Below are 25962 nucleotides of genomic sequence, written 5' to 3'. Positions count from 1 at the left end.
GATATTAAGAAGTTAATAATATTTGGAATTGAAGAAACATCGATATGAGTGTTTAAAGTAATTGAGAAATATTTAATTAATACAATTTAGCAAGAGACTAATAGAATTGTGTCATCAATTTTGAGTATGTGCATTGACGCATAAGATTTTGAAATTAATTGAGAGAAGGTAAATATATTTCCTACATTGATTCAGATGAATAGAAATAAGTATTATGAAGTCATATTGTCCAACCTTTTTTTCTGTCCCTTTCTCTTTTCTTTTTTGTTTCATTTTCAACATGGATATATACAATAGATAAAAAAAGAGAAGCATTCCGTCCGTACCAGTCAAGCGGTCTTCTTTCCAGTTAATAGATATGCATCATTCTCAAAAGAACTATATACGTTCCTTTGGGGTAGATAATAGATTTCTTTAGGGTCATTGAGGCCAAAGGACCGAAGTTGTGCCTCGGAGGCCAAGGATAGTCCATACAATGGAACAAACTCTTCATCTTAATAGATACAATCTTATGAAAAAGAATACTTGTTACTTTGTTAACCATCAGAAAGTATAAACATACGGATTAAGTCATAAGTAAATCATTCTCATCAAAATAATATAAATGTCGTGAAGTCGGAAGACATATATAATTTCTATCTTAATAACAAATGTTAATATCAAACAAATGTCTGTCTCAATTTTAAAATAAAATATTTCAACAAATTATCACAAAACATATACAGATTGGTATAAAAATATCAATTATTTGACATAGAAAATAAATATATATTAATATATGTAATATAAAAAAAATATATATATACATGTATAATTTTGCAACATATATATATATATGTTGCAAAATATAAAAAAAGAAAGAGAGAAGAAAGAAGATAAGATAATAAAAAGAAATAAATAAAATATTAATGGTAATAAAGCGAACGATCACTAAAGGAAGGAAGATGTCGTAATTTAGTCCATCGAGTTAGACAGAGATCGCAATAGGCCGTTCGATGGACAAAGATCCATCGAGATCCTTCGGTACTCTGGCCGTGCTCATCTCACTGTAGCAGCGCGTGCACTCACGCAAGTAAACAAGCTAAGGCACAAGTACATCGCGTACGTTACAACTAACGGAGTAACCACCACCACCATCGCAAAGCTTACTATCTGCTATTTAGGAGCTACCATCGCTAAACGGAATCGGTCAAGCGAAGCGCCATGGATAAGCATCCAGGAAAGGTTCTGGTAGTGGGGGATAGCGTTGGCTCCTCTAGTGGCCACTCGGAGTCAGTTGCTCTTATGCTCGCCGAGCATTAACGCTCGGTCAGGTCCTACAAACGCGACCCGATCTCTAGCCCAACTCTTTCTCCTCTCTCTTTCTATCTTCCTCCCTCTCTCTCTCTCTCTTTCTCTCTCTCTCTCTCTCTCTCTCTCTCTCTGTCCCTCTACCTCTCTATGTCTTTCTCTTTTTAATCATTCATCCGCTTGTAAACATCTTTCTACATCATATTTTTATCATTCGTCAGTAAATTCGACAATCATTTAATTCATACTATTTGTCAACGTCCGTGACAAAAGTTTTTAAAAAACAAATCAAATACTGAATCCTGGTGTTCTTGATATAAAGTGAAACGGAGAATTAGACTATCCGAATGTTACAGTGAACAATGATTTATATTTAGACATTAATATCTTCATTCATCTTGTAAACTGGCTCTCATTGAAGAAGGATAGTAGAAATTGCATCTACACGGTGCCGATTGTAATTTCATTCAAAAACATTTAGGGAGGGGATAGGGTGTCTAGAGAAGATACTACAAATGAATTTATTCGAACTGACAGCCCGTGAAATTTATAAACATTAAGATTCGTTTCGAGTGATCGGTGATGAAAATCCAAAAAGTATATATCATAGTGTTACAAATGTTCCTTCGACAATCAGTTGACATCCGAAGGATTTTGTTTTCGGAAGAATTTTAATGGATCAACCGAATGGTTCATCGTTTGGCGCGCGTGAATCACAAAAATTTCTAACGAAGATGAAGAGTCGAGGAGTAAGAGTTTGATCGTACTGGCGCGCATTTTTCCAGGCTCTATATATATATTATGTTAGGAAGAGGACTATGGACTTTAATGAAGCTGCTGGCGTTTGCCGGAAGCGTTGCGACGCTCCTGGCGGACAATGCCGAAGATTGGAACGTTCCCGCAAGCCTCCAAGAAGAATGCTCCTCGAAGTGTCCCAATCTCGACTTGAATCAAGTAAGAATTCCGATGTTATATATTTAAAAACACAAATCCTTTCTTTACAAAAACAATATAGAATCTATATAGAATCGTATCTATCAACGAATGTTTGAGATAACATCTTGTATGTAGTATAAAAAATCTAGAAAATCCTTCATAACTAAGCAAACACGAAAATACTATAACGAATTAGACATCGAAAACACATAAAACATCGATACCATGGTGTTCTTTATCAGATTTTTCTTCGAAATAAAAGTTCAAAGTTCTCATATATACATATATATTTTCATCGAAAAACGTTTAGTAGAATTTCTTTCGAAAAATAAAGGGAAAAAGAACATATTTCGAACGTTGGCAAAACGTAATGCAAAAATGGCGACGAGCGAAGGACGTATCAATTTAACTCTACTCTTCATTCCTACGGCGTACCATTCGTTAATTAACTTAACTACACGACGACGCATCATTGTGGTCCACCAGCGCACGTTCCTCGGTGAAAGGCGAACGTCCATCGAATTTAACATTATTCGAACCTTTCCTTTTTTTTTTGCTCGATGCATTTACTAGTTACATTTACTCACAATGATACTATATAAATACGTTTATTTTCAAATCATCATATTGAGTTCTATGTTTAGACAAGAGATATGTAGTATCTATATATGTATATGTGTACATATATATATATATATATATATATATATACACCTCCAACCGCAATCTCATCGTTAATTTATTCCGTCGAATTAATTCACTCACAAAAAAAGCGTGACATTGCGATAACCACTATCAGAACTTATTATTCCTTCCAAACTCCGGAATAATATATCCAAAGCAAAACCGTGGCGATGCAACAGTAACGAAATCACGTTCTCCTAATATCTTATCGGTCCCATAAATCGTTCTTTCTCCGATCGATCTTATCTGTCCACACGTTATTCTATTTCATATCTTATATTCTATTTCAATCCTAAAAAAGGAAAGAAAAAAGAGAGATATATATAAATAGTGTATATGTCTATGTGTGTGTGTTATATATATATATATAATTAATATAATAAGATGTAAACACACACACACACACATACGCATATACGTAACAAAACAACGAAATACGCATGCTGACAATAAGAGGGTAATTAATTATAGACGAAGAACGAGATAAAGGCTGTATCAATGCTCGAGAATAAATGATAATGTCACGGCGGGAGAGTAATAGTGTAATGTTAATTTATAAGATTACTGTACGACAAAAGTTGATCTTTATTAGTACAAGATGTAGTGGATCTATTAGATACACTCGCATATATACCTGTAGATCTCGATAATATTTTTGGAACATACTTTTGCGCAATAAATTCATCAAGTATCACGTGTCATATGGAGTCGAAGAAAAAATAACCATAAGAATGGAGTAGTGTATATGTGTATATCGAGAATGTAAATAATCTATCGCTTCGTTATCGTGACCCGAAAAGGTCGTGTTTAGAATTCTCTATATGATTGCATAACGATCGGTAAAAGTTGGAATTCCTATTGGAAGTATGAAACTTTTGCTAAATGATGCGCGAGGATTTGTCACGATTAATGATCCTCTTACTCATTGCATTCATTGATATATACGTTTTCTAAATCATTTTGTATTACAACCGTATCAGCGATCGCGTGTATATCTTAACGATGTGTAACATGTTATAACGAACCATTTAATGGTACTCATATAATATTCGAATCATGAAAGAAATCTCTACAATGTTATGAGATCATCTAACAAAAGCGAAATTAATGATAAAGGGATAAATCAAAAGAGTAAAAATATTGATAATGAGTTTTGAGATGTAATTAAATAACATCGCAACAAAATTGTACAAAAAAATATATAGATATTAATACGATACTCCACTGTACAGTAAAATTGTTACATATAAGATTAATTGTTCGGTTTTCTTTCGGATAACTTTAGGATACCTTAGAAATTAATTAGGATGTCGGGAACTGTGCAATCGAGTATTCAAAATTTAGGTAAGATACCCATTTTGGAAGCCAGCCTTGTACCTTCGTCGAAGCCAAAGAGTATAAAGTCACGAAGCAAACTTTTCTTTATATCCGCACATCTGGTCGTGATTTTTAGTACATGAACATCGTCAGTTATTTGGAACTTACCGAATTATCTTTTCTTATATCATAGTGTATATCAGTAAGATTCAAATAGGGACACTTACAAGATAGTGAAACGATATAGTTCGCGTTTCTTCATATATAAAAAAATTTTCTTATGAACAAATGAATTTTGTTATATGAATAGAAAATTTTCTTTAAATATTTATGCATGGATTTTATTTGAGAATGTTGTTTAAACTATACTCTAACAATAGAAAATAAATCTATGTCAGTAGAGACAACAACATACAGGAGCAACAGGTTGGGCTTCGAAAAGCTTGACTGTTTCCTAACTCTAACACTGATCATCCATTGACTAACTCAAATGATAGAGTAGTATTATAACATTACGTAAAATTTCTTTTTACGTAAATGTTCTCCCTCTTTATAAAGCCAATATTATTCTACTGCGCAGTATTGCAATTATCGTCATTATTTTATTATCTTAGCGCCGCTTGGCAAGTGCATTAGAAACATTATGCAACGAATATTTTCCTCTGTCGAGTTTATATCAGCCGATATGTCAGCTACATTTCAGTCATTATTATAAAATGTACATATGCATATGTTAGATCGTTATTCTTATTTTATATGATATTCTACTCTGTTAATTGCTGTAAAAAGAAGTTACATAGTTGAAGGGTGACTACTAGTCGAGCAAAATTCCTTACAATTAACCTCTTTCGCATCTGACATTCGAATTAGCTGTCAGAATGTCTATGCAAGATAACGTCAAATAAATTTTCTAATTATCGTAATGATTTCATTATTGGTTTGTATTTAAAAAATATCAATGTATCAAAATGTATCAATTCGTGGTTGCCAATTAATTATATAAAAATAATGTCGTGCAAATAAATATATCCTAAAAGCATAAAGCATATAGTATCATAAATACGCATAACTTTATACAATGGACTTCCTGTCGTTTATATCCTCTGACGTTTGTAATTTCTGTTCGTAATTCTTATATATACGTCGTTATTCGATAAAAATTTCCACATATTTGATAAAATTAATATTTTCCAAATTACTGATAGAACAAGAAATTCCTGTTTTAATTGAAACACGTTGCGAATCATCTAATCTCGTTCATTGATAAAAAAAACCGAATTAACTATCATCATTATCAATTATTTTAAATAAAAACATCGAGGAAGTTTAAATAAAATTTCTTCGAATATACCCGTTTGATATAAAACTCGGTCGTCACCTGCATCATATACACTACTTGCAGGACATTAACGACTTCCGTCGGCACGATTGAAGCCATCCAATTGCACACCTCCGAAAAGTAGAACGACCATCCGCGTTAATAATCCTCATGAATTGAGCCTCTCGATCGTTCGTTACTTTCAAAAGATCTTTATTTCATATCAGAGAAACGAACGTGTTTTGAAATCGAAGTCAAAAGTTCGAATGTAAATTGAAAAATAAGAGAGAGGGAAGGGGGTAAAAACATAGAAACTCTTATATAGAAGAAGAAAGGGGAGTATCGTCCCACACACCAGATCGTAGATTTACTCTTAACTTACATTAATGCGTTTAGACGGGCTCTTATACGGGTCGTCGCACTTTCCCTCAAATTTAAGAAGTTACTTTATAGTGGCTCCTAATCTATCTTATTGCAGCATAACACTATTCAATGATTTGATGGATAAATTATGGTCTTCTTCTTTGTTTTAATTATTATGATGTAGTATCACATTAACTGAAAATATTTTCTGAAAATTCAATGTATGTACAATACCATCGTGAATAATTGAAATCTAATTAACGTAGATATCATTTATTCAAACATCGTTCTTATTTACGCCCGATAGCCTCTTTCACCGCAATGAATCTTCCGATAATTAATAAAACTTCCACGCAATTCTTTTCTTCTTCTCCTTTTTTTTCTTACACGGATCGCATTCTGATAGTCGATCCAAACCAGTTAATCTCATCGAATTGTTGCACATAACGAAATATTTAATTATGGATTATTTCTAAAGCATAAATTAATCCAATGAAAGGATCGAACAAAACGTTCGAACTTTCGAATGTTCCTATAATTATTTCTCACGTGAATCCTGCGGGCAAACCTGAAAACTCGGGAAGGGTAGCTACAATGTGTTCCAGTCCGATGATCACTATCCGGTATATATCCTACACCGTTTCGTGTAGAAATATGGTCTCATCCGAAAGTCTGAAAAAAACCTGACACCGTACTATCCAAATCGGAGTAACCGACGTTCAAAAATTTTACCTCCTTTCTTCAAGAATTATAATAATGTAATATAATGTATTTACCATCTAGAGACGCAATTCTCATTATCCCGTTCCTATTCTTATTATAAAATAACGATGACAATTTTAATGGTCAAAATTATTTTTCAACGACAAAAAAAAAAGAAATAGAAGAAAAAAAGTAGAGAAAGTATATGGCATCCTCGCAGATTTTTGCAAAGTGTAAATCAACGATAATGCGTAGACACGTCTACTAAACGTCGAGACGAAAGCGTAGGTTGTCGTCGGTATATATTTCAATGCACATTTCCATAATCTGTAGGTTAATCTTTCGCAATATGCACGGAATATTTCGAGTACCAACGTTTCTCGGTAGCGTATACATTAGAGACATGAGTTATTAACAATCACTACAATTACGAACTCTGAATATCGTTTAATCCAAATAAATTATTCCCATAGAACGCTCAATAATCCCCTAATCGTTTCTTCGAATCGGTTCGAAGATGTGGATAAGAGGCATTCAAGGCGGATGTTACGAAAGGAATTGTAAGATAATTATATCGAAATGTTTTACAAGGTCTCTGTCCCTCCCTCTCTGTCTGTCTCTCTCTCTCTCTCTCTCTCTCTCTCTCTCTCTCTCTCTCTCTCCCTCCTCTTTTTCTATCAGATGCACCTGTTCTTCGTTAGATACTTCCGTCGAACAGGTGCACGTCCGCCGTTTAGCCTATGTAACCGTCGACACTCGGACCCTTTTAAAGGGTTCGCCTTCTAATTTAAGGGAATACGTTTGCGTTTTAAATAGAGACTAATTTCCTCTACCATTTTTGTCGAGTTCTTTAGCTAGCTCGCTCGCTCGCTCGCTTACCGTTTTGAACAATTCTTTCCTCGGTAGCAAACTCCGCCTGATTTTCTCCCACCACGAGACACTAGTATCGTCGATCCACTTCTCCTTCTTTCTCCATATCATCCTCTGCTTCTGTCCATTCTCAAGAGTGACTACTTCGAAGAGGGAGGGACGATCATATGTAATGGCGGAGAAGGACAGAATGCATGGACTTGTATGCAGCTGTCCCATTTATGATACGGGACCAAGAAAGAAAAAGAAAAAGAAAGTGTCCTTGCACGATGCGGGAATTAGGAATTGAGAAAAAAATTGGTCATATAATTGTTCTTGATATGTAGTTGTTCGCATTTGTCCTTACGTTTCATTGTGAATTCCTCTTCTCTCGAAAGAGTCGGCACTTGTTTGATCATTCATTTTTCTAATTGTTTTTACCCTTATTTTATTCGGAACACATTTTTTTAATTGGATTGTCTAAATTTTACTAAATTTTAATCTTCTTGAGAATATCATTAATAATTTGTCGTAAGAGAGAGAAGTAGATATTATTTGATTTCACATTTTTTTTTATGTAAATGAGAAAAAATAATCTCTATTATAATGAAAGTTCTCGTGTCACTTAACTGTATAAATTTGTTTACATAATGTACAGAATAATATACATCTGGTTGTCTCGAGAAGCCATTGAAGGGTGTGAAACCGAGCGTATATCGTAGTCCAACAAACGTTAGTCCAATATCGTGAGTTGCGTGAGAAATTTGGATCTTGACGTGTTCACATATCGTAATAGAGATCAATATACGTAACGATCGATTCGATTTACTTTCTATCAGAAATAAAAGAACGAAAAGAAATCTGTGTGAGAACAGAAGCCATTTCGCTATCGAGTAACGATATCAAATAACAAATTTAACTTTCTTTTGCAGAATCGTACGGAGGACAGCAGCCCGGAAGTGGGATGCGGCGTGAGATGTAAAATCGAACAGGTTGGTAACGTAAAATAAAAAATTATTTAATTTTTCCATCGCTTGTTCACAGATCGAGTATTAATTAGAAATAAATACTTTTAACAAAATAAATACATTGAAACTGTCTCAAAGGAATTAAAACGCGTTCGATTGGTAAGATAGAAAACATTTGATAAAATAAAATCAAAGTAATACAGGCGTTGATACCTTTCTCATTCGATTCGAGACAAATGTCTACGTTCAGAGTGAAGACCGAACGAAAATACCTAATGTGAGCGAACGTTGGAGGCAAACATGGAGGGATTGATTGGTCCCTCGTTGAAATGGAAGTACTTCCGCTGCGTCGTACAACGTTGGTAATCACTGAGACCCCTTTCGGTAACCGTTAGAGTAGGGCTACTAAACGGCAAATAAAAAGAAAGATGCGCTAACTTTTTTTTCCTTCTTCCTCTCGTTCGCTCATTTCTAATACGCTTATACAACAATGTGTATGTGTGTGTGTGTGTGTGTATGCGTGAGGGAGAAAGAACAACACTGCCGTCGACTTCGTAAATCGGATTGCGTTCGAATGTGGCCTATGGCGGATGCCGCCAAATTGTCCTGCGGTTCTGACTGCCCTTCCGATTCTTTTATTTTTTCTCCCTTCCTTCATTCCCTTTGCTTTTCTCCGTATCCGTTTGTCCTTCTCTTTATATTCTTTATTACTTAATATCTTCATATCCTTTTTTTATCCTACGAGTATTATCGTCCAACGAAATAAAAATAATCACATCTTTTTCCTGTATCAGCCATGCTCTCTCCATACTCTCTTGTAAAATTTTTCATAGTCAGACAGCATCATAATTTACTACGTTCTATCCTATCTCGATCAATCATCGTCTCGATTCGATTCAATTTTACACGGTTCCTTATACTTTCAAGTTAAGCTGCGGGCAAGAAAAAGTGATACGGGCTAAGCCGGTCCATCGTTTTGACTTTTCTACGCTTTACGTTTTTCATAAAAAAAAAAAAAAAAATACAAAAATACTCGTGATTTAGTGATTTCATTTCTTTCTGAAAGAAATGTATCAAAATTTCAAAAATATAAACATTGTATGGACGCATTGTATGTACAAAATAAAGTTCCTTAATTATGAATGAAATCGCTATGAATGAAATTCCACATAAATACGTTACAGATCATAATGCGTTCAAGTAAGGGTGACAGAAAGGAAAGTACGACAGGAAACAGGAAATAAAATCAACAACGCGTATCTCCATGGTAAAAAATCTCTGAAGACGAAGCTCGTAATAAATCCACTCGTCAAATGAAACGAAAATTAAATTCGTTAGATATTAACAAATTAGCTTGATTTTTTTGTCGAAATTTTAGCTAGAAATTCAGGTAGAAATATTTGTTATAAAAAAATAAATTTAAAAAATTTAAGAGAACCATTTATTTCGGAGAGATAAAAAAAAGGGTAGATCGCCTACTTAAAAAAGACTTAAAAGAAAAACTAGAATCAAGCGAATAGTCGACCTCCCGTCCGTGCGTCGTATGATTTACGATCTGTCGGGAGTCGAGCGAAGAGGCTTCTCGACAGGGGAATAATATGTGTCGAGGATTTAATGAGGAAGTGAGAAATTAGTAGCTGTTGCGTCGAGCCAGCCGGTGCGCGGTAGTCTCTTATCACGATCACTACACAACAGTTTCATAAATGCTATTATCGTCAAAAGCGTCGTCGATGTAAACGTAACTACATTTTTTCCTTCATTTTTATTTACTTTTTCTTTTTGTTTCTTTCTTTTCCTCTCTTTTTCATTTTTTGTTCGACCGAAGAAAAGCCAAATTTTATAGAAAATCACGCTAATGTTACTTTCACCGATAGACATAACGAACAATGTTCATAAATATTACGTATAGTATATGTATAGGCATTTATCTCTATATTAAACGATCTTAAAATAATCTCCTTAAAAATCAACGCAAGTACTCTGTCATATCGCTTCGAGTCGTTCCCTAACAGTCCGTACTTTGACTTCGGATCGGTGTTTTCGTTCGTTTATATGGAGTTTATAATATATGTATACATTATATATTATATATATACGTATGTACATTGAATCACATTAAATTTTCTCAAGCAAATGTCGATAGAGTAATTCTCTCTCTCTCTCTCTCTCTCTCTTTCTCTCTCTCTGTCTCTCTCTCTGTCTCTCTCTCTCTCTCACTCTCTCTCTCTCTCTCTCTCTCTCTGTCTCTCTCTGTCTCTCTCTTTCGCTCTCTTTTATGAGTAGAAATACAAAGTGGATTATTAATAATAACCATTATCTACCACTGGAAGACGCTTTTCTTCTTTGTACAAGACTTTTAGACGTTCTGACCTATGTGATACCCTTACCGACTATAAGTATTTACCGTTCAGCAGGACACGAATATTTAAAGGCTCTTTTTGAATAGATATCTCAAATCATCAAAAAGATCTTTAATACTAAGGATCTTCAATCTTAAATACGATCCAAAAGTAAAGTATACATACTTAAATAAAAAAAAAAAAATAGAAGACAAAATACTCATTTAAAAATAACGAGTGAAATTAAGCTCGAATAATATCAATTTCCAACTGTTCTCACGGTCAAAGTACGATTATTAAAATGAAAAGGGTACGCGGACGTGTTAAATAAAGCTTTCCCACGATTAATATATTTGTCGTTTTTTGTTACAGTGTACCAAAGGATGCGAGGCATGGGCGCAGGCGCTCGATATGAGTTGTCAAACCGTTTGCGTTAGTATATTTGCTCAGTTTTATCGGAATAACGGGTAACAATCAAGTTTACTTAAGTCCGACTAAGAGTTCCATCTTCCTGTGTTTTTTCAATAGTAGATATAAAACTGATTAGACACAACGTGATCATAAATTCTTTTATTGAATACAAATATGTATGTATAATCTTTGTTATTGCAGAATGGAACGCAAGAATTGCTACCACCGAAGGAATTGTATTGCGTTTTGGGTTGTCACGATGCACTGAATCGATATTTTCAACAATTAAAAGGTAAATTCACGAATGATTCTAATCTTATATTTCTTTTCTTTGTTTTTCTTTTTTATCTTCGTGGTTACGTAGAATCATAAAAGTATATCAATGTAACAGATAAATACTGTAAAACAATCAATACCCAAATATAGAATTAACGATTGTCAAAAGTTCGCGAATTCTTCAGCATAATGATCGACGATGTCGATCTTCATAGCCTCTTCGTTGTAAACATTGAAATTACTCGTGTCACCAGGATGATCACATTTTGGTATGAACGATGGTTGTATTTTCTGATAATAAATTTGATTCCAATCAATTGTCTGAAACCATCGATGCATCTTTATGTCCTTCGTTCCATTTTTTAAGTTTCCATATCTTTTGGATAGGTCTACCTGCAGCATGTTCTTTACAATGTCTCTCAGATCCTCACTAAAGTGTTGAGCATACTTATATTTACCAGAGATAATCTTTTCGTAAATCTTCATCGGTTCGTTTGCATAGAAAGGGGGATACCCGGCATTCATTTCGTATAACAGCACACCGAAACTCCACCAATCGACGGCTTGACTGTAACCCTTTGAAAGGATCACTTCTGGTGCGAGGTAATCCGGTGTACCACATAGCGTCCATGTTCTACCTTCTATCATCTTACAAAAGCCAAAATCGGTGACACGAATATAACCCGTATTTTGGATCAATATATTTTCCGGCTTCAAATCACGATATACTAGGCTACATTGATGAAGATACTCCAAAGCCAGAGCAACTTGGGCTGCGTAAAATCGTGCCAAGGATTCATCGAATTTTCCCATTCGTCTAAGATGCGTAAACATTTCACCACCGCTAACGTAAGGCAACACCATGTAAAGATAGGTATTATCCTGGAAGAAAAACTCCATAAAAACGAGGAAAGGAAATTGAATGCATTGCAATATTTTCTTCTCATTATATGTATGCTGGACTTGCTTCATCTTCACTATTCTAGCTTTCTGAAGTATTTTCATGGCATAGAAAATAGAAGTGACTTTGTGTTTAACTAACATGACACGTCCAAAAGCACCGGTACCGATGGTTCGAATCCGCTCAAAATCATCGAGTTTCCCATTTTGTTCCTTCTTCTCTTCCCATTTTTTCCAGAAAACAATTTTCAAGTCGGCCAATATTTTATTGTACTCTTTCAATTTCTCCAAACGCGCTTGATTTCCTTCCATATTATCATTCGTGTTAAATTTATTCTTCCACCAAGAAATATTAAACATTCACTAATGATTTACTTCGTGAACATAGCTATATAGAAAATTGTCTTACTTTTGACGGAACACTCGAGATCGTTGTTATGAACGATTATCAGTCTGAACTCGAAACGAAAACCATTTAACAGCAGAAAGCTAAGATATCGATGCTGCTTTGTCTCACGACAAGACAAATAAGGACCAACAAATATTGTATTACATAATAGTTCTTAATACGAAAGGTCTTTTCTTCATGTTTGCTGCCTACATGTGCGCGGGCGTCTAATAATGGACGAATATTGGATGAGTACAAAACGAAATAATCGAGTTTTGTAACAACGTGCCCGATAAATTCATCCGCTTGAAAAATCTAACTCAACTCAAATGAACAAAGACGAAGTTTCATTTTTAGAATGAAATTTTATTTGAGCAAATGAAACAAGACTGAAAAAGGCTTCAGCGAAAAGTGTAACCATTTTCATACGTACACGAGTATTCTCTTGTTAATAATTAGCGGAGATAGGAGTGCCTGCCGCACCCGCACTGGTGGCGGACTCTTTGACAGCGACCTCGCTGAGATTGGAATGGAAGGGCATGAATATGAATCGACGTAGTAGCGGAATATCTTATCTGGTACAATGGAGGTACGAAGAATTGGTTGAAACTTGGCAGTACTGCAGAAATCAAACATGGGGGGAGGACGATCAGATATTGGTGGAGAATTTGCAACCCTATACAAAATACAGGGTGAGTTAACTTCAAAATCGTTCAATAACAAAATAATGAATTCGTTAACGAGATCACAATTGCAAAAAAATTCCTAATTGCTTTGTCGACAGTTTCGCGTGGCATTGCTCTTAAAATCATCGCAGCATAATCCTGAACCAATTGTCTCCGCTCCGAGTGTGGTGATATTAACATTAGCTGCTGGTTTGCCATCGTCAGCACCGGTAATTGTAAGAGCAGCGGCAGTAGACAGCTGCCGTGTCTCTGTGTCTTGGGAACCAGGCCCTTTTCCAAATGGGCCACTTTTGTCTTATGTCCTACGTCTGCAAGGGGCTGATCACTCCCAGCTTAAGGTACACGCCACGCCAGAACTCGAAAAGTAACTCGTTGGAGCCGTTTCTTTCCCGTTCACTTATATTCTATCTCTTTTTTATCTTTTCTATATATGTCAATATATTATAAATATTCTCTTGTATATCTCTTTCACCGCTTCATCTTCATCTTGTAAATCGTATTTAATACATCATTTTAAAATTAATATTACGCTGTCGTAATATGATTCATCAACCGTATTAAGGCCAATACACTTTTGACCTTGATATCGTTTCATCGTTACCGATTCATATGTGTGATGTGTTTTATCATGACAGAGTTTCATTTTTGTTCGTTCATACGGGTGCCTTTTGCAATAGAAAATCATCACGTAACATTTGCATGCCTTTCCAACAAAATCAACTATACTATTCTATTTGCTCGAGCGAAATGATTCATCGGGGAAAAGATACGCCGTTCGAAGTACAGTTCAATTAGTCGATCGACCATGATGGTTAAAATACGATAGACATTTAACACTGAATCATTACATTCTAACAACATTCAAGTATTGCTTATCGCTATTAAAATGACCATTATGAACTAGTCATTACTAATATCTTTCTTAATAGTTATTTTTTTCTGATCTATTCGACCAAACTTCTATACTATACATGTTTCTGGCATGGCGTCTTTTCCCAGATCGCATCAGGGTATTTTCTAACACAATTGGGCTCATAACGGGATTCTTGCACGGTACCTACGAAATATTTAATCCGTTAAATTTATTTTATAATATATCAACAGGACATACCAGCTTCAGAAAACACGGATCATTATATGTTTCAAAATCTTGAGCCGAATAAAAATTATTCTGTAAGTGTTACGATGCGAAACAGTGTAGGGGAAGGACCACCGGCAACAATTCATATATCTACCAACCCCGAACCTACAGGTACATACTTATATATGTCTTTTAATCGGATTGATTTGAAAATATAACATCTAGAAACATCTTTTAAAATGGAATTCGTATAAAATTCAGTGAAGGACACGGAACAACCAATTCTCATACTCGGTGGAGAACACGTTGTAATGAAACAAGGTGCCGATATGCTCGACGAGCCTAGTGTAGTTTATCGAACCTCAAGCGTTATTCGTGGAGTGGCTATTCATGTTGCTTCTGCTCAACTATTTGTTTCGGACTCTACGGGATACGTATACAGAACATCGATCTTAGAACCACCAGAATTTAGAAAAAGAATAACGATACTTAGCCCGAGCGAAGCTAATTTTAAACCATTGAGTTTATCCGTGGATTGGTTAAATCTACAGCTATACGTATTGGGTGAAGTGAAACATTCTACAACCGTTTGGCAAATAGCAAGATGTAATTTAGACGGTAAAGGTTTAACCGTAGCTATGGCCGGTTTCTTGACACGACCATCTCACATCGAAGTAGATCCTTACAATGGTTATCTTTTCTGGGTAACTAGAGGAGGATTGTATAGATTGGATTTAGCTGATATAAGTAATGGAGTTAAACACGAGGTAAAAGAGGGAAAGTCGCTTATCGAAACGTTTTGTAATTTAATAATTTTTACGTAAAAAAAAATCTATACATTCCATAGGTTCAGCCATATCTCATTCTAGAGGATGAGCACTTAGGAGCATTTACCGTTGATCACACAAATTTTCGACTACTAGTACCCCATCAAACAGAAAATACGGTGATGTCCGTATCACTCGACGGACGGGAAGTGCTAAACTTGCGTGCCAACACGCAACAACCTAAATTTAAGAACGTACTCTCCTTGGCGATGGCTAATGGTCTATTTTATTGGACAAATGGAGAGGAGGTCTTAACCGAGGGGTATCATTCCGGAAAGAACAGATACTTTCATAATGCATATCCCGACAGGTACAAAAGAAAAAATATTCATATATATATATATGGAATCTGCGTGATGTGATATTAAAAAATATTCGTAAATCTTTAAAAATCACTCAATTTTCCCTATAATGATCTTCTCCTTAGATTGGATGGTTCATTTGTAAGTGTGAACGTTTTAATGGACGCTAGTCAACCCGTTCCAGTTCCAGTGAATCCACCTACAGGCGTACAAGCTGTTTTAGGCGCTGAAAGAGCCAAGGTCTCGTGGCAAGTACCTCATTTACTAGGTGGTCAGGGTAAAGGTGCTTGGCAAAATTGGTCGTACGAATTGGAAATTAAAGAAGAATCAACAGGGGAGACGATTCGTCAAAAAGAAATAGCTGGTTCTTCGCACACGGTACATAATTTACGAGAAAAATCAAAATATTCAATCAAGGCAGCTGCTTATACAACTGCTGGCAGAGGTCCATGGTCAACTGAATTCCGTGGACGCACCTTGAGGTAAGATACTCAATCTCTATGTATGCTGACAATGAGCTTTATTCAATTTTCGTAGATAAATATTATTTTGATACAATTAGGAATGGATCGCGTGCATCTATCTTATGGTCAGCGAACGAAGGTCTTTTAAAAAGTGACGTCACAGGAGAAAACATCGATACATTAATTTACAAGACGAGTTTGAAAGACTCCGAAAATGCTTACCACATAGTAGACGTCAGTTGGTACAAAGATATGCTATATATCGTAGGAAATAATTCTGTTCTATATCAGTATAACTTTACAACCCATGTGAAAACTAAGTTAAACATCCATTCCGTTGGGAGTGTTGCGGTAGATTGGATATCAAAAAAATTATATTGGGCTAATCCAAAACAACAAATTGTAACCATCTTTTTTAATCCACAATCAAATAATATAATTTCACCTAATTCATTAGACGAATTATCTTACAGATAACAAGAGCAAACTTGAATGGTTCGCAACAAGAACCTATGTCGATTTTAGCGATCGTTAAAGAACTTTTGATCGATTCTTTAGAAGCTTACTTGTATTGGTCGACTGGTCACGCGGTAGAAGTAGCACGCTTAAATGGACAGGACAGAAGGTATTATCACTCTGATGAGATATTCAATGGGAAGCAAGTGATGGGTCTAACGTTGGATAGCGAACATCGTTATTTATATTGGATTGTCCGGAGCTACGAAAGTGGATCTATTGTTTACCGTGCACCTACTTCTGAAAGAATACCAATGGATCAAAAAATCATACCGGAAAAGGTAAGCCTAATTAAAAGTTAAAATCCAATACATTCATTATTTTTAATTCATTTTCATTTAACAGGTGTCAGCTTTACAACACCCAAATATTCAAGGACCTCTATGTTATTTTTCGGAACACCTATTATGGCTTCAAGATGATAGAAACGCTGTTATCGGTGATCTATTCGGACAGAACACGGCGATTATTAATGGTATCACGTTATCGGGTTTGCGAATGGTTGCTGTCATGGACCCAGCTCTTCACGGTTATCCAAGAAACCTGACATCCGAAAGCGTTGTCGTTTTACCAAATGCCGTTGATTTCAATAGTATCAGAGTCGAAGGTATCTCAGGAAAGTTCAATGTATCTTGGGACCCAGTAGATAATATCAACTATGGAACGGTCTTCTATGAAGTTAAATTTCTTGATCATATTAATACCAATTCCAATCCCGAGATAACCAGCGAAACTTCTATGTCTTATAATAATTCAGAACGTATAGAACCATATTCTTTATTGGAAGTCACGGTTAAAGCTTTTACGTATTGGGAAACTGCACATCATTCTAGAAAAGTATTGAGATCGCCGGAAAGCTTTCCGTCCGAGCCTACAAATCCTAGACTGTTCGTAGAAAATCATAGAGTACCGCTTAACGAAAAAATGGAAACTATTGTAATATTTAGGTAAAAATAATCGCAAACAATATATATTACAGTGCCTATATATCACTTGTATTTATTTTTTTAACAAGTTCTCATCTTTCATTTGTTATAGATGGAATCGGCCAAAATTTAAAAATGGAGTGATACTAGGCTACACTATTCAATGTTGGTTCAACGAGATAGCAAATCATACTGACATACACGTTTGTGACGAATCTAACGTACCTTCTAATATACTAGAATATAAAGTTTACAATTTATCGCCAAACGTAACTTATTACTTTCAAGTTCGTGCCAGAACGATGATCGGACCTGGCCCTTACACCGACGTAATTGGCGTATCAACAGTTTATGAAAATCCTATACCACGATTGTTACTCGCAACGACTGAAGCTGTAAATGTAATCGATCTGGACGAAAAAATGAATAATTATACTATTACGCGGCACGTAGCCGTTGAAATAGCTTTTTCCGCTGCAGAGAATAACATTTTTTGGATCAATAAAATACAAGAATTAATCTTGTCTGATTCAACAGGAATTCATGTCACAAAAATCTTCACCCTTAATAATACTGCCTACAGTTTGTGCGTAGATTGGATTGCAAAATATTTGTATTGGAGCGAATCGAATGACAAGGAAAGCGAAAGTCGTATCCTAAAATTAGATTTATCAATGTTACAAGACAAAATTGTAACGTTTCAACCAATAATAACTAGAAACGGACGTATCGTGAAATTGGATATATTACCATCCGTGGGGTAAGACTACAATAAATTAATATAATAATATTACTTGATATGAATGTTAAAATATTGTATATACAGAAATATATCTATATAAATATAATCAAACTTATTTTTAGATCTTTATATTGGATAGAATCGACAAAAAACGACCGTGGGGTAATAATGCAATCAGATCTCTACGGAGAAAATATTCAACCGTTTTTTAATCGAATGGGAGATTGTTCTTGTCCGTATCGACCGTCTGTCTCGCCAGTAATGACGATAGATAGTACCGAAACAGAAAATCCAGTTCTGTATTGGGTATCACTTGAAGGGCATTTATACATCGCCGATATTAATGGATGCATTTGCAAAATGATAATAGATCCAGGCTTGGATAAGGGTTTAACGTTTGCTTCCTTAACGGTAGACAAAATAAACATTTATTGGACGAATGCGGAGATGAAACTTTATCTCGTTAACAAAAGATACTTAGAGAAAGAAAAAATAATAGATTTTCATACTCCACACATACGAAGTATCAAAGCTCTGGGTAAATCTTTGCAACCTTATCCAAGCGCAGACTGTTTAACACCACGCAGAATGTTGTATGATATAGAGGAAGTAAAGAAAACAGCTGATAGCATCACCGTTAAATTACCACAACCTCTTCCTCACAATGGCTGCAAAGCTTACAACTTACCAAGAACTTTATATCTCATGGACATTTATGAATGTGCAGAGAATAGTTCAGAAAATTGTCGTGAGAGTTCTGATAGCAAGGAAAAATGTAAACGATATCAAACTTATGAAAGAGAATATGCGATAGAAAACTTAAAACCTTTTACGCGATATTTGATAAAATTGAGCTTAGCTAATATCTACATCAAATCGGATTGGGCAAATTTGGAGTTTAGTTCAGGTATCATACTGACAACAGATGCTGGAGCTCCCAGTGCGCCAGAAAACGTATCCATTCAAGTTCTTACACCTACTTTGGCTGCCGTCTATTGGATGCCACCAAAAATATTCAATTCTCCTGCAGTGAGTTACGAAATTCATTGGAGATCAGATAGTTTGATAAATGGTGTTCGACAGAAGGGCGAGCAGCTAGTGAAGGATACAGAACAAATAAAAAATGGTAAATTCGTCGCGATGTTACAGCCATTGTTACCGGGGCAAGTGTATTTTATATCTGTTCGTGCTTGTCCAGCACATTTTAACGAAGTTTTTAGCGAGAGCGAAAAACAAATGATCAGTATGTATCCGGAGCCAAATAATTTAACTTTGATCACAGCCAGTATAAACGGTTTAAATATCTCCTGGGTACCCACGGTAAGTCTAACAATTAGCTACGTCTTAGAATATAAAGACGTTGCCTTAGAAGAATGGCGCGTTGCGAATGAATCCGAAATCGATTCAGAAAAAGTCATTTATCGACTGCGAAATCTACAACCCCGTACTCTTTATAAGTTTCGCTTGTTACTCCGATATCCTAATTATGATCAGGATTTTATATGGTCACCGGATGGAAGATTCACCTATCAAACTCTTGGTATGTAACGCTGTTAATTAATAAGTATCATATTTGATATTTGAATAAATAGATACTACTATTTAACTATTCCAACGATTCCAGGAGATGTACCGAGTGCACCCGGTACACCGACCGTAATTAAATTACGCAATTCCGTATACCAATTAAACTGGGACGCTGCACAAGCTCACGGTTCTCAAATTACATTGTACCGTCTAGAAGCTAAAATGATTGACGAAGGACAACGAGATGAAGCAGCGACGAGTAACGGTGAAAGTTGGACTTTGTGTTATAACGGAACGGATAATTACTGGATTATCAAGGGAGACATGGATCGAAGGTACAGATTTCGTGTGAGAGCTCGAAACGCTTACGGATTTGGTGCTTGGAGCAGGTCAAGCAACGTTATCGATTTGACCGACTCTGCAGTCAGTGGGTTCCTAGCGACTCAGCAACAATTAGGATTAATTTTAGGTTTAACTGTACCGGTCATTGCTTTCGGCCTGGTTTGTTTTTGCTACTTTCTATGTCGTAAGTTGACTTTCAATTTATTTAAAATTAAACCTTTAATTAGGATGTACGAAATTGTATTTTAAAATTCAATATTCTTTTAACAGTCTACAGACAACGCAAGGATGATAAAAAAGTGGTTTTATCACCTATAGTATCGGACGTCGAATTAGCAACGTTACGAGAAATACCTCGTAGTAATTTTGTTCAGCCAAATGCTCTTTACGCGTCCACCATGCAAAACGATCCAGATGATTCCATGCTACCAAAAATAAAACGAGAACAAATAACGTTGGCTAAATTTTTAGGCAGTGGTGCATTTGGAGAGGTTAATAAATATAAGGATTTACACACATATACATATATCTTAATTATCTGAATATGTACAATCGAAATATCTATCCCTCATACTTTTAGGTGTTTCAAGGAAATGCTAAAGAATTGGATGGACCTGACACTGTAACACCTGTTGCTATAAAGACACTTCGGAAAGGTGCCACGGCACAAGAAAAGAGTGAATTTTTACAAGAAGCACGACTAATGAGTCACTTCCGACATAAACATGTACTAAGACTTTTGGGTATTTGTTTAGACATAGACCCTCCATTGTTAGTGTTAGAGCTGATGGAAGCCGGTGATCTGTTAAGTTACTTGAGAGCGAGCAGATCCTTACAACCCACAGACCCTTATGCCTTACGTTTACAAGACCTCCTAGCAATGTGCGAAGACGTGGCTAGAGGTTGTCGATATCTCGAAGAACTTCACTTTGTACATAGAGATCTTGCTTGTAGAAATTGTTTGGTATCGACCAGAGAACGTGAGAATCGGGTTGTTAAGATTGGCGATTTTGGCCTAGCAAGAGACATTTACAAAAACGATTATTATCGGAAAGTAAGTAACGTGTTTTTATTTTATCTACAAGTATATAGATATTATCAAGATAAAAAATCAAATGGTGAACATTGAAATGTTCGTAGGAAGGTGAAGGATTACTTCCCGTTCGCTGGATGGCCCCAGAATCCTTAGTAGATGGGGTCTTCACATCTCAAAGCGATGTTTGGGCATTTGGTGTATTAATGTGGGAGATCACTTCGTTAGGACAACAACCTTATCCAGCTAGAACGAATCTAGAGGTATTACATCACGTACGAGCAGGTGGAAGATTACCAAAACCTTTAAATTGTCCACCGACGTTACATCGTTTGATGTTATGTTGCTGGAGTGTTGCCGATAGTAGACCGAGCTTTAAAACTTGTCTCGAACATATCGTCAATCTTCGAAAAAACATACAGGATGCAGTGTTAAGTCCTGTACACGCTGGTCACTATTTGGTACGAAGAGGTGAGTGAAAGAATCATTCATAAAATATGCTTACAAATTGTGCTTAAACATCAAACGTCGATTTATCATATGTTATCATATTCTAATATCGTCAACTGTTTATATTATATACTCGAAATCGCGACTCGCCGAATAAATCACATCTTTTTCGATTTTTCACTACTATCGTTACTATTATTGCACGATCAATACCAAACGTATTTTGCACGTTCGATACTACAGAAATTCACTTAAAAGAATATACAATATTTTCTACCGTCTCTTATTTACATGTAATATATGCTTGAAAGCTTATTTATTTATATAACGAATCGTAACTTTGAATCGCAATATTTTGCCATAGGTATGATACATGAAATCATAGCATGATTTCTTATCTATGTACATGCGAGCGTGAATTATTAACAAGGTATTGAATTGATTACAAATAGAGATCGCAAAAAGATTTGAGATATCTCTCTTTCTCTCTCTCTCTCTCTCTCAATATGAAAGAGTTATATATTAACTGTATCTGACGCGAAAATGCTTGAAAATATACTGATCATCGCATGACTTGATGCTTGCAGGCGTATCTAACATGGCTTATTTCGCTGACGAGAATCAAAATTGCAATAATCCAGGTGGGTTTCACTACGTACAATTAAAGCATGTCTATTTCGTTGTTTAATAAAAAGAAAAATAAATGAAATAAAAAAGAATTTGTATATTTACATAAACTGAAACTTTTCAATCGACTTTACATGATTTTTTGAAATACATAATTACATTTTGTCAATTCACAAATGTATGAAAAAGATATCCACCGTTCGTTTAATCAAATCTCATTTGGCTCTTGCATACAAATCGCGTTTACCGCTTACTTTATAACTTATAACTGTCTCTAATTATAGCTTTCGTTAATTCAACTCAATATTTGGATGCTCTTTTGTAATTTATATTGCATTTATCATCGCGATTCGAACCATGCTCTGGTATGATAGTTTTTTTATCTTAACGATTTAATTATTAAATTATATTTATTTAGGTAATTCTTGGAAATCGAGTAGCTCGGAAGGAAGTAGAGACATGCAACCTTTCCTTCAGAATTCACAGAATGCAACGCTTGTAACTCAGTCGGATGACGTACCAAAATATTTAGAATTATTAGCGGATAATGACGACGTTGTTCTTAGAGAAAATCGAGTGACTGAGTATGAAGTTCCACGATCGATTCATATTTCGAATCCAAACTTAATAAACATAGATAAGATTTCCCAAGAATTGATGGAAGTTAGAAATTTAGAAGATTCACGAAAGTCCAGGGAATTCTTAAAAAATGGTATTAAGGATCGAAGATCATCGATAACGTCTTCCGAACCTAGCAAAGAGGCGGTTTTTAAAACAAATATGACTGATAGATGTAAAACATTAGACACGTCCAAGTTAAGAAACTCCAACATTAGAGCAAGTTTTACAGGAGATTCATTAATGAACGAGCAACAAAAGTATAAGCGAAATAACACAATCGAACGAAGAAAATCGGAAATGAGTTTAGAAAGAAAGGATAAAATGGTAATTAATTCAAACACGAATATATCGGTTTCTATTCGTTCGAATGTGATTACGAACGATTTGCAAAACGTTTCTTCAAGGAGCAATGCTACAAAACCGGATGAAAATGGAGACATCAGTGATAATAGCATTAAAAACAATAATTCAACAAAAATACTAAGGACACAATCCACCTTACAAAGTGGTAAAGCTAATATTCCTTTAGTGATAAATAGTGCATTATTAAATTTGTTAAGACAAACTCCAATAATCGAGGACGGTAATAATAGTGTTACTTATACGAACATTAACACGGACACTGTTAAAGTGAACGGATCTTAAAATGATTCTTTCTATTGTATTTTGTAAATACGAATATATACTCACAACTCTTATATTCAAACTTTTATAAGTGTACCTGCATCAAATTCGTACAAAATCGCTAACAACTTTGTACGTTCGAACTTTCTTCGACTTCGACCGATTTATTGAAAAAAGTGCAATTTCCTTTGATGTTATTGCACATCCTTTCCGTCTTATTGTTTGCGCTTAGTGCTATAAAATGAATTATAAATTATATATAATCCATCTTAAATTTAAACTTAAATTTATATATAATCCGTCAATATATACATATAATATTATATATATATATATATATATATATATATATATATATATATATATATATATGATCCGTAATTCGATACGTAGTAGTAAAAAAACAACTTTGTACAATAAAATACATATACATGCACTATTATTTTATCGATCGTTGATACATTATATGAAGTAAACGTATATTGAATATATATGTATTTTCCTTTATTGTCGCGTAAATTTGTCTACTGCAAAGAAATGTGGAAATTAAACGATTAAATTTAATCGCATAAATTATAAATATTGTACATAATTGACAGTGTAAAAAGAGTTGTGAATTTTAGCCAGTACACTGCCATTTTTTTCATCTTCCGCGAGTGCCGCAAATACAAAATGTAAAATAAAAAGACTTCGGTTTTATTATTATTATTATTATTATTATTATTATTATTATTATTATTATTATTATTATTATTATTATTATTGTTATTATTATTATTATTATTATTATTATTATTATTATTATTATTATTATTATTATTATTATTATTATTATTATTATTATTATTATTATTATTATTATTATTATTATTATTATTATTATTATTATTATTATTATTATTATTATTATTATTATTATTATTATTATTATTATTATTATTATTATTATTATTATTATTATTATTATTATTATTATTATTATTATTATTATTATTATTATTATTATTATTATTATTATTATTATTATTATTATTATTATTATTATTATTATTATTATTATTATTATTATTATTATTATTATTATTATTATTATTATTATTATTATTATTATTATTATTATTATTATTATTATTATTATTATTATTATTATTATTATTATTATTATTATTATTATTATTATTATTATTATTATTATTATTATTATTATTATTATTATTATTATTATTATTATTATTATTATTATTATTATTATTATTATTATTATTATTATTATTATTATTATTATTATTATTATTATTATTATTATTATTATTATTATTATTATTATTATTATTATTATTATTATTATTATTATGATTATTATTATTATTATTATATATATATATCTTTTGTAAATACCGATCAAATTTAAATTAGAAAAGATAGATAGAGATATTCATTATACAACTTGTAAAAATTCATTCATGTCCATTTGCGTTATGCCAGTGTTCAGAATTCGATTAAGATATTTTTACGATCATTTATTTTACCTAATATTGAAGTAATTTTTACGTTTGCACATTACATATAGAAAAAATATATGAATTTTACATGCATTAAGATTTTAATAGTCATTTGATAAAATCGAATACCTAAAATTTTCTGAGTCGGGTGAGTATTCACTTTTTAGCTCGAATACGCTGAATTTCAAACACACAATGATATGATCATAGATATTTTATGATATACTTTTATAATATATTGTTATAACACGATACGTCGAAAAAATAATTGTTAATATAGCAGATATCTTTTATAATAGTCATTGTTGTTATTATTATTACTATTATTATCATAATTATTGTTATTGTTAAGAAATTACTCGATTAAATATAACTTTTATATATTTTATCTAATATAAATTCAGAAGAATTACAAAATATTAAGATCGATCTATAGGATTGTAGAATTCTTAATTGATTCATTCGATTCGGAAATATTCATTTTCATTTTCTATGCTCTAATACATTAATTAATTTTAATTATTCGTTTCATGTTTATATATTTTACCATGAACTTGTCAAATAAATTTTGATAAAATCTATAAGATATATAAATAATTAATATTACAACCTTATTTATATCCTTTTTGTTTTCATTTCTCTTTAAAACCAAAAGTAATTTGTTTATATTTGTTCTATACATTGATTTATATACCATAAAATAATGTAATCACGTGTGTAAGAATATTTATTAAAAAAATGATCAACAATCTAATAAGTTATCTTAATCTGAAAACATTAGGACGTAATTTACAATAATGATGCTCGAATCTTGTTTCAAAATGACAGCTTTCTGATTTTAATATGTTTCTTTCCATTTTATAATTTCACTATACTTACTATTTATATTTAATTAATTCTTCTTAGAATTTACAAGGCACCTGATTGTTTACAACTTTTTAAAAATTTACC

The 25962-nt window shown here is 33.6% G+C and overlaps 2 protein-coding genes across 7 annotated transcripts; one reads left to right on the top strand and one right to left on the bottom strand.

Moving 5' to 3' along the window:
• The first annotated feature begins 1231 nt into the window (after positions 1 to 1231).
• Positions 1232 to 24208, top strand: LOC124422356 (proto-oncogene tyrosine-protein kinase ROS). Of its 4 annotated transcripts, none has more exons than XM_046958726.1 (21): positions 1232 to 2244; positions 8392 to 8451; positions 11139 to 11198; positions 11379 to 11469; positions 13201 to 13433; positions 13526 to 13636; positions 14532 to 14679; positions 14770 to 15275; positions 15356 to 15645; positions 15763 to 16119; positions 16200 to 16503; positions 16575 to 16898; positions 16963 to 17564; positions 17656 to 18303; positions 18408 to 19825; positions 19910 to 20338; positions 20425 to 20645; positions 20735 to 21208; positions 21295 to 21658; positions 22225 to 22278; positions 22683 to 24208. In XM_046958726.1, exons 1-21 carry the CDS (start codon positions 2092 to 2094, stop codon positions 23528 to 23530), a joined length of 7695 nt encoding a protein of 2564 aa, XP_046814682.1. In that variant the 5' UTR covers positions 1232 to 2091; the 3' UTR covers positions 23531 to 24208. The 4 variants fall into 4 exon arrangements, with proteins under 4 accessions (XP_046814682.1, XP_046814663.1, XP_046814673.1 ...); XM_046958707.1 differs by having other exon boundaries at positions 1233 to 2244; positions 13526 to 13765; XM_046958717.1 differs by lacking the exon at positions 22225 to 22278 and having other exon boundaries at positions 1237 to 2244; positions 13526 to 13765.
• On the bottom strand, positions 11476 to 13193 carry LOC124422374 (cAMP-dependent protein kinase catalytic subunit beta-like). Of its 3 annotated transcripts, none has more exons than XM_046958754.1 (2): positions 11912 to 13193; positions 11476 to 11842 (listed from the first exon to the last, which is right to left on the bottom strand). In XM_046958754.1, exons 1-2 carry the CDS (start codon positions 12711 to 12713, stop codon positions 11616 to 11618), a joined length of 1029 nt encoding a protein of 342 aa, XP_046814710.1. In that variant the 5' UTR covers positions 12714 to 13193; the 3' UTR covers positions 11476 to 11615. The 3 variants fall into 3 exon arrangements, with proteins under 3 accessions (XP_046814710.1, XP_046814701.1, XP_046814719.1); XM_046958763.1 differs by having other exon boundaries at positions 11623 to 11846; XM_046958745.1 differs by having other exon boundaries at positions 11476 to 13193.
• Positions 24209 to 25962: the final 1754 nt, after the last annotated feature.

Source organism: Vespa crabro, chromosome 1, assembly GCF_910589235.1.
Source record: "Vespa crabro chromosome 1, iyVesCrab1.2, whole genome shotgun sequence".
Classification (NCBI taxonomy): domain Eukaryota; kingdom Metazoa; phylum Arthropoda; class Insecta; order Hymenoptera; family Vespidae; genus Vespa; species Vespa crabro.
The sequence above is the reverse complement of the archived record's forward strand: the minus strand, read 5'-3'. Positions and strand labels throughout refer to the sequence as shown.

Excerpts from the sequence above, each read along its gene's own strand:
- LOC124422356 (XM_046958707.1), top strand. The coding sequence starts at position 2,092 with ATGTTAGGAAGAGGACTATGGACTTTAATGAAGCTGCTGGCGTTTGCC. Across the intron at positions 11,470-13,200 it reads ATATTTTCAACAATTAAAAG|CGGAGATAGGAGTGCCTGCC; the intron begins GTAAATTCACGA and ends GTTAATAATTAG. Across the intron at positions 13,766-14,531 it reads CTGATCACTCCCAGCTTAAG|GACATACCAGCTTCAGAAAA; the intron begins GTACACGCCACG and ends ATATATCAACAG.
- LOC124422374 (XM_046958745.1), bottom strand. The coding sequence starts at position 12,713 with ATGTTTAATATTTCTTGGTGGAAGAATAAATTTAACACGAATGATAAT.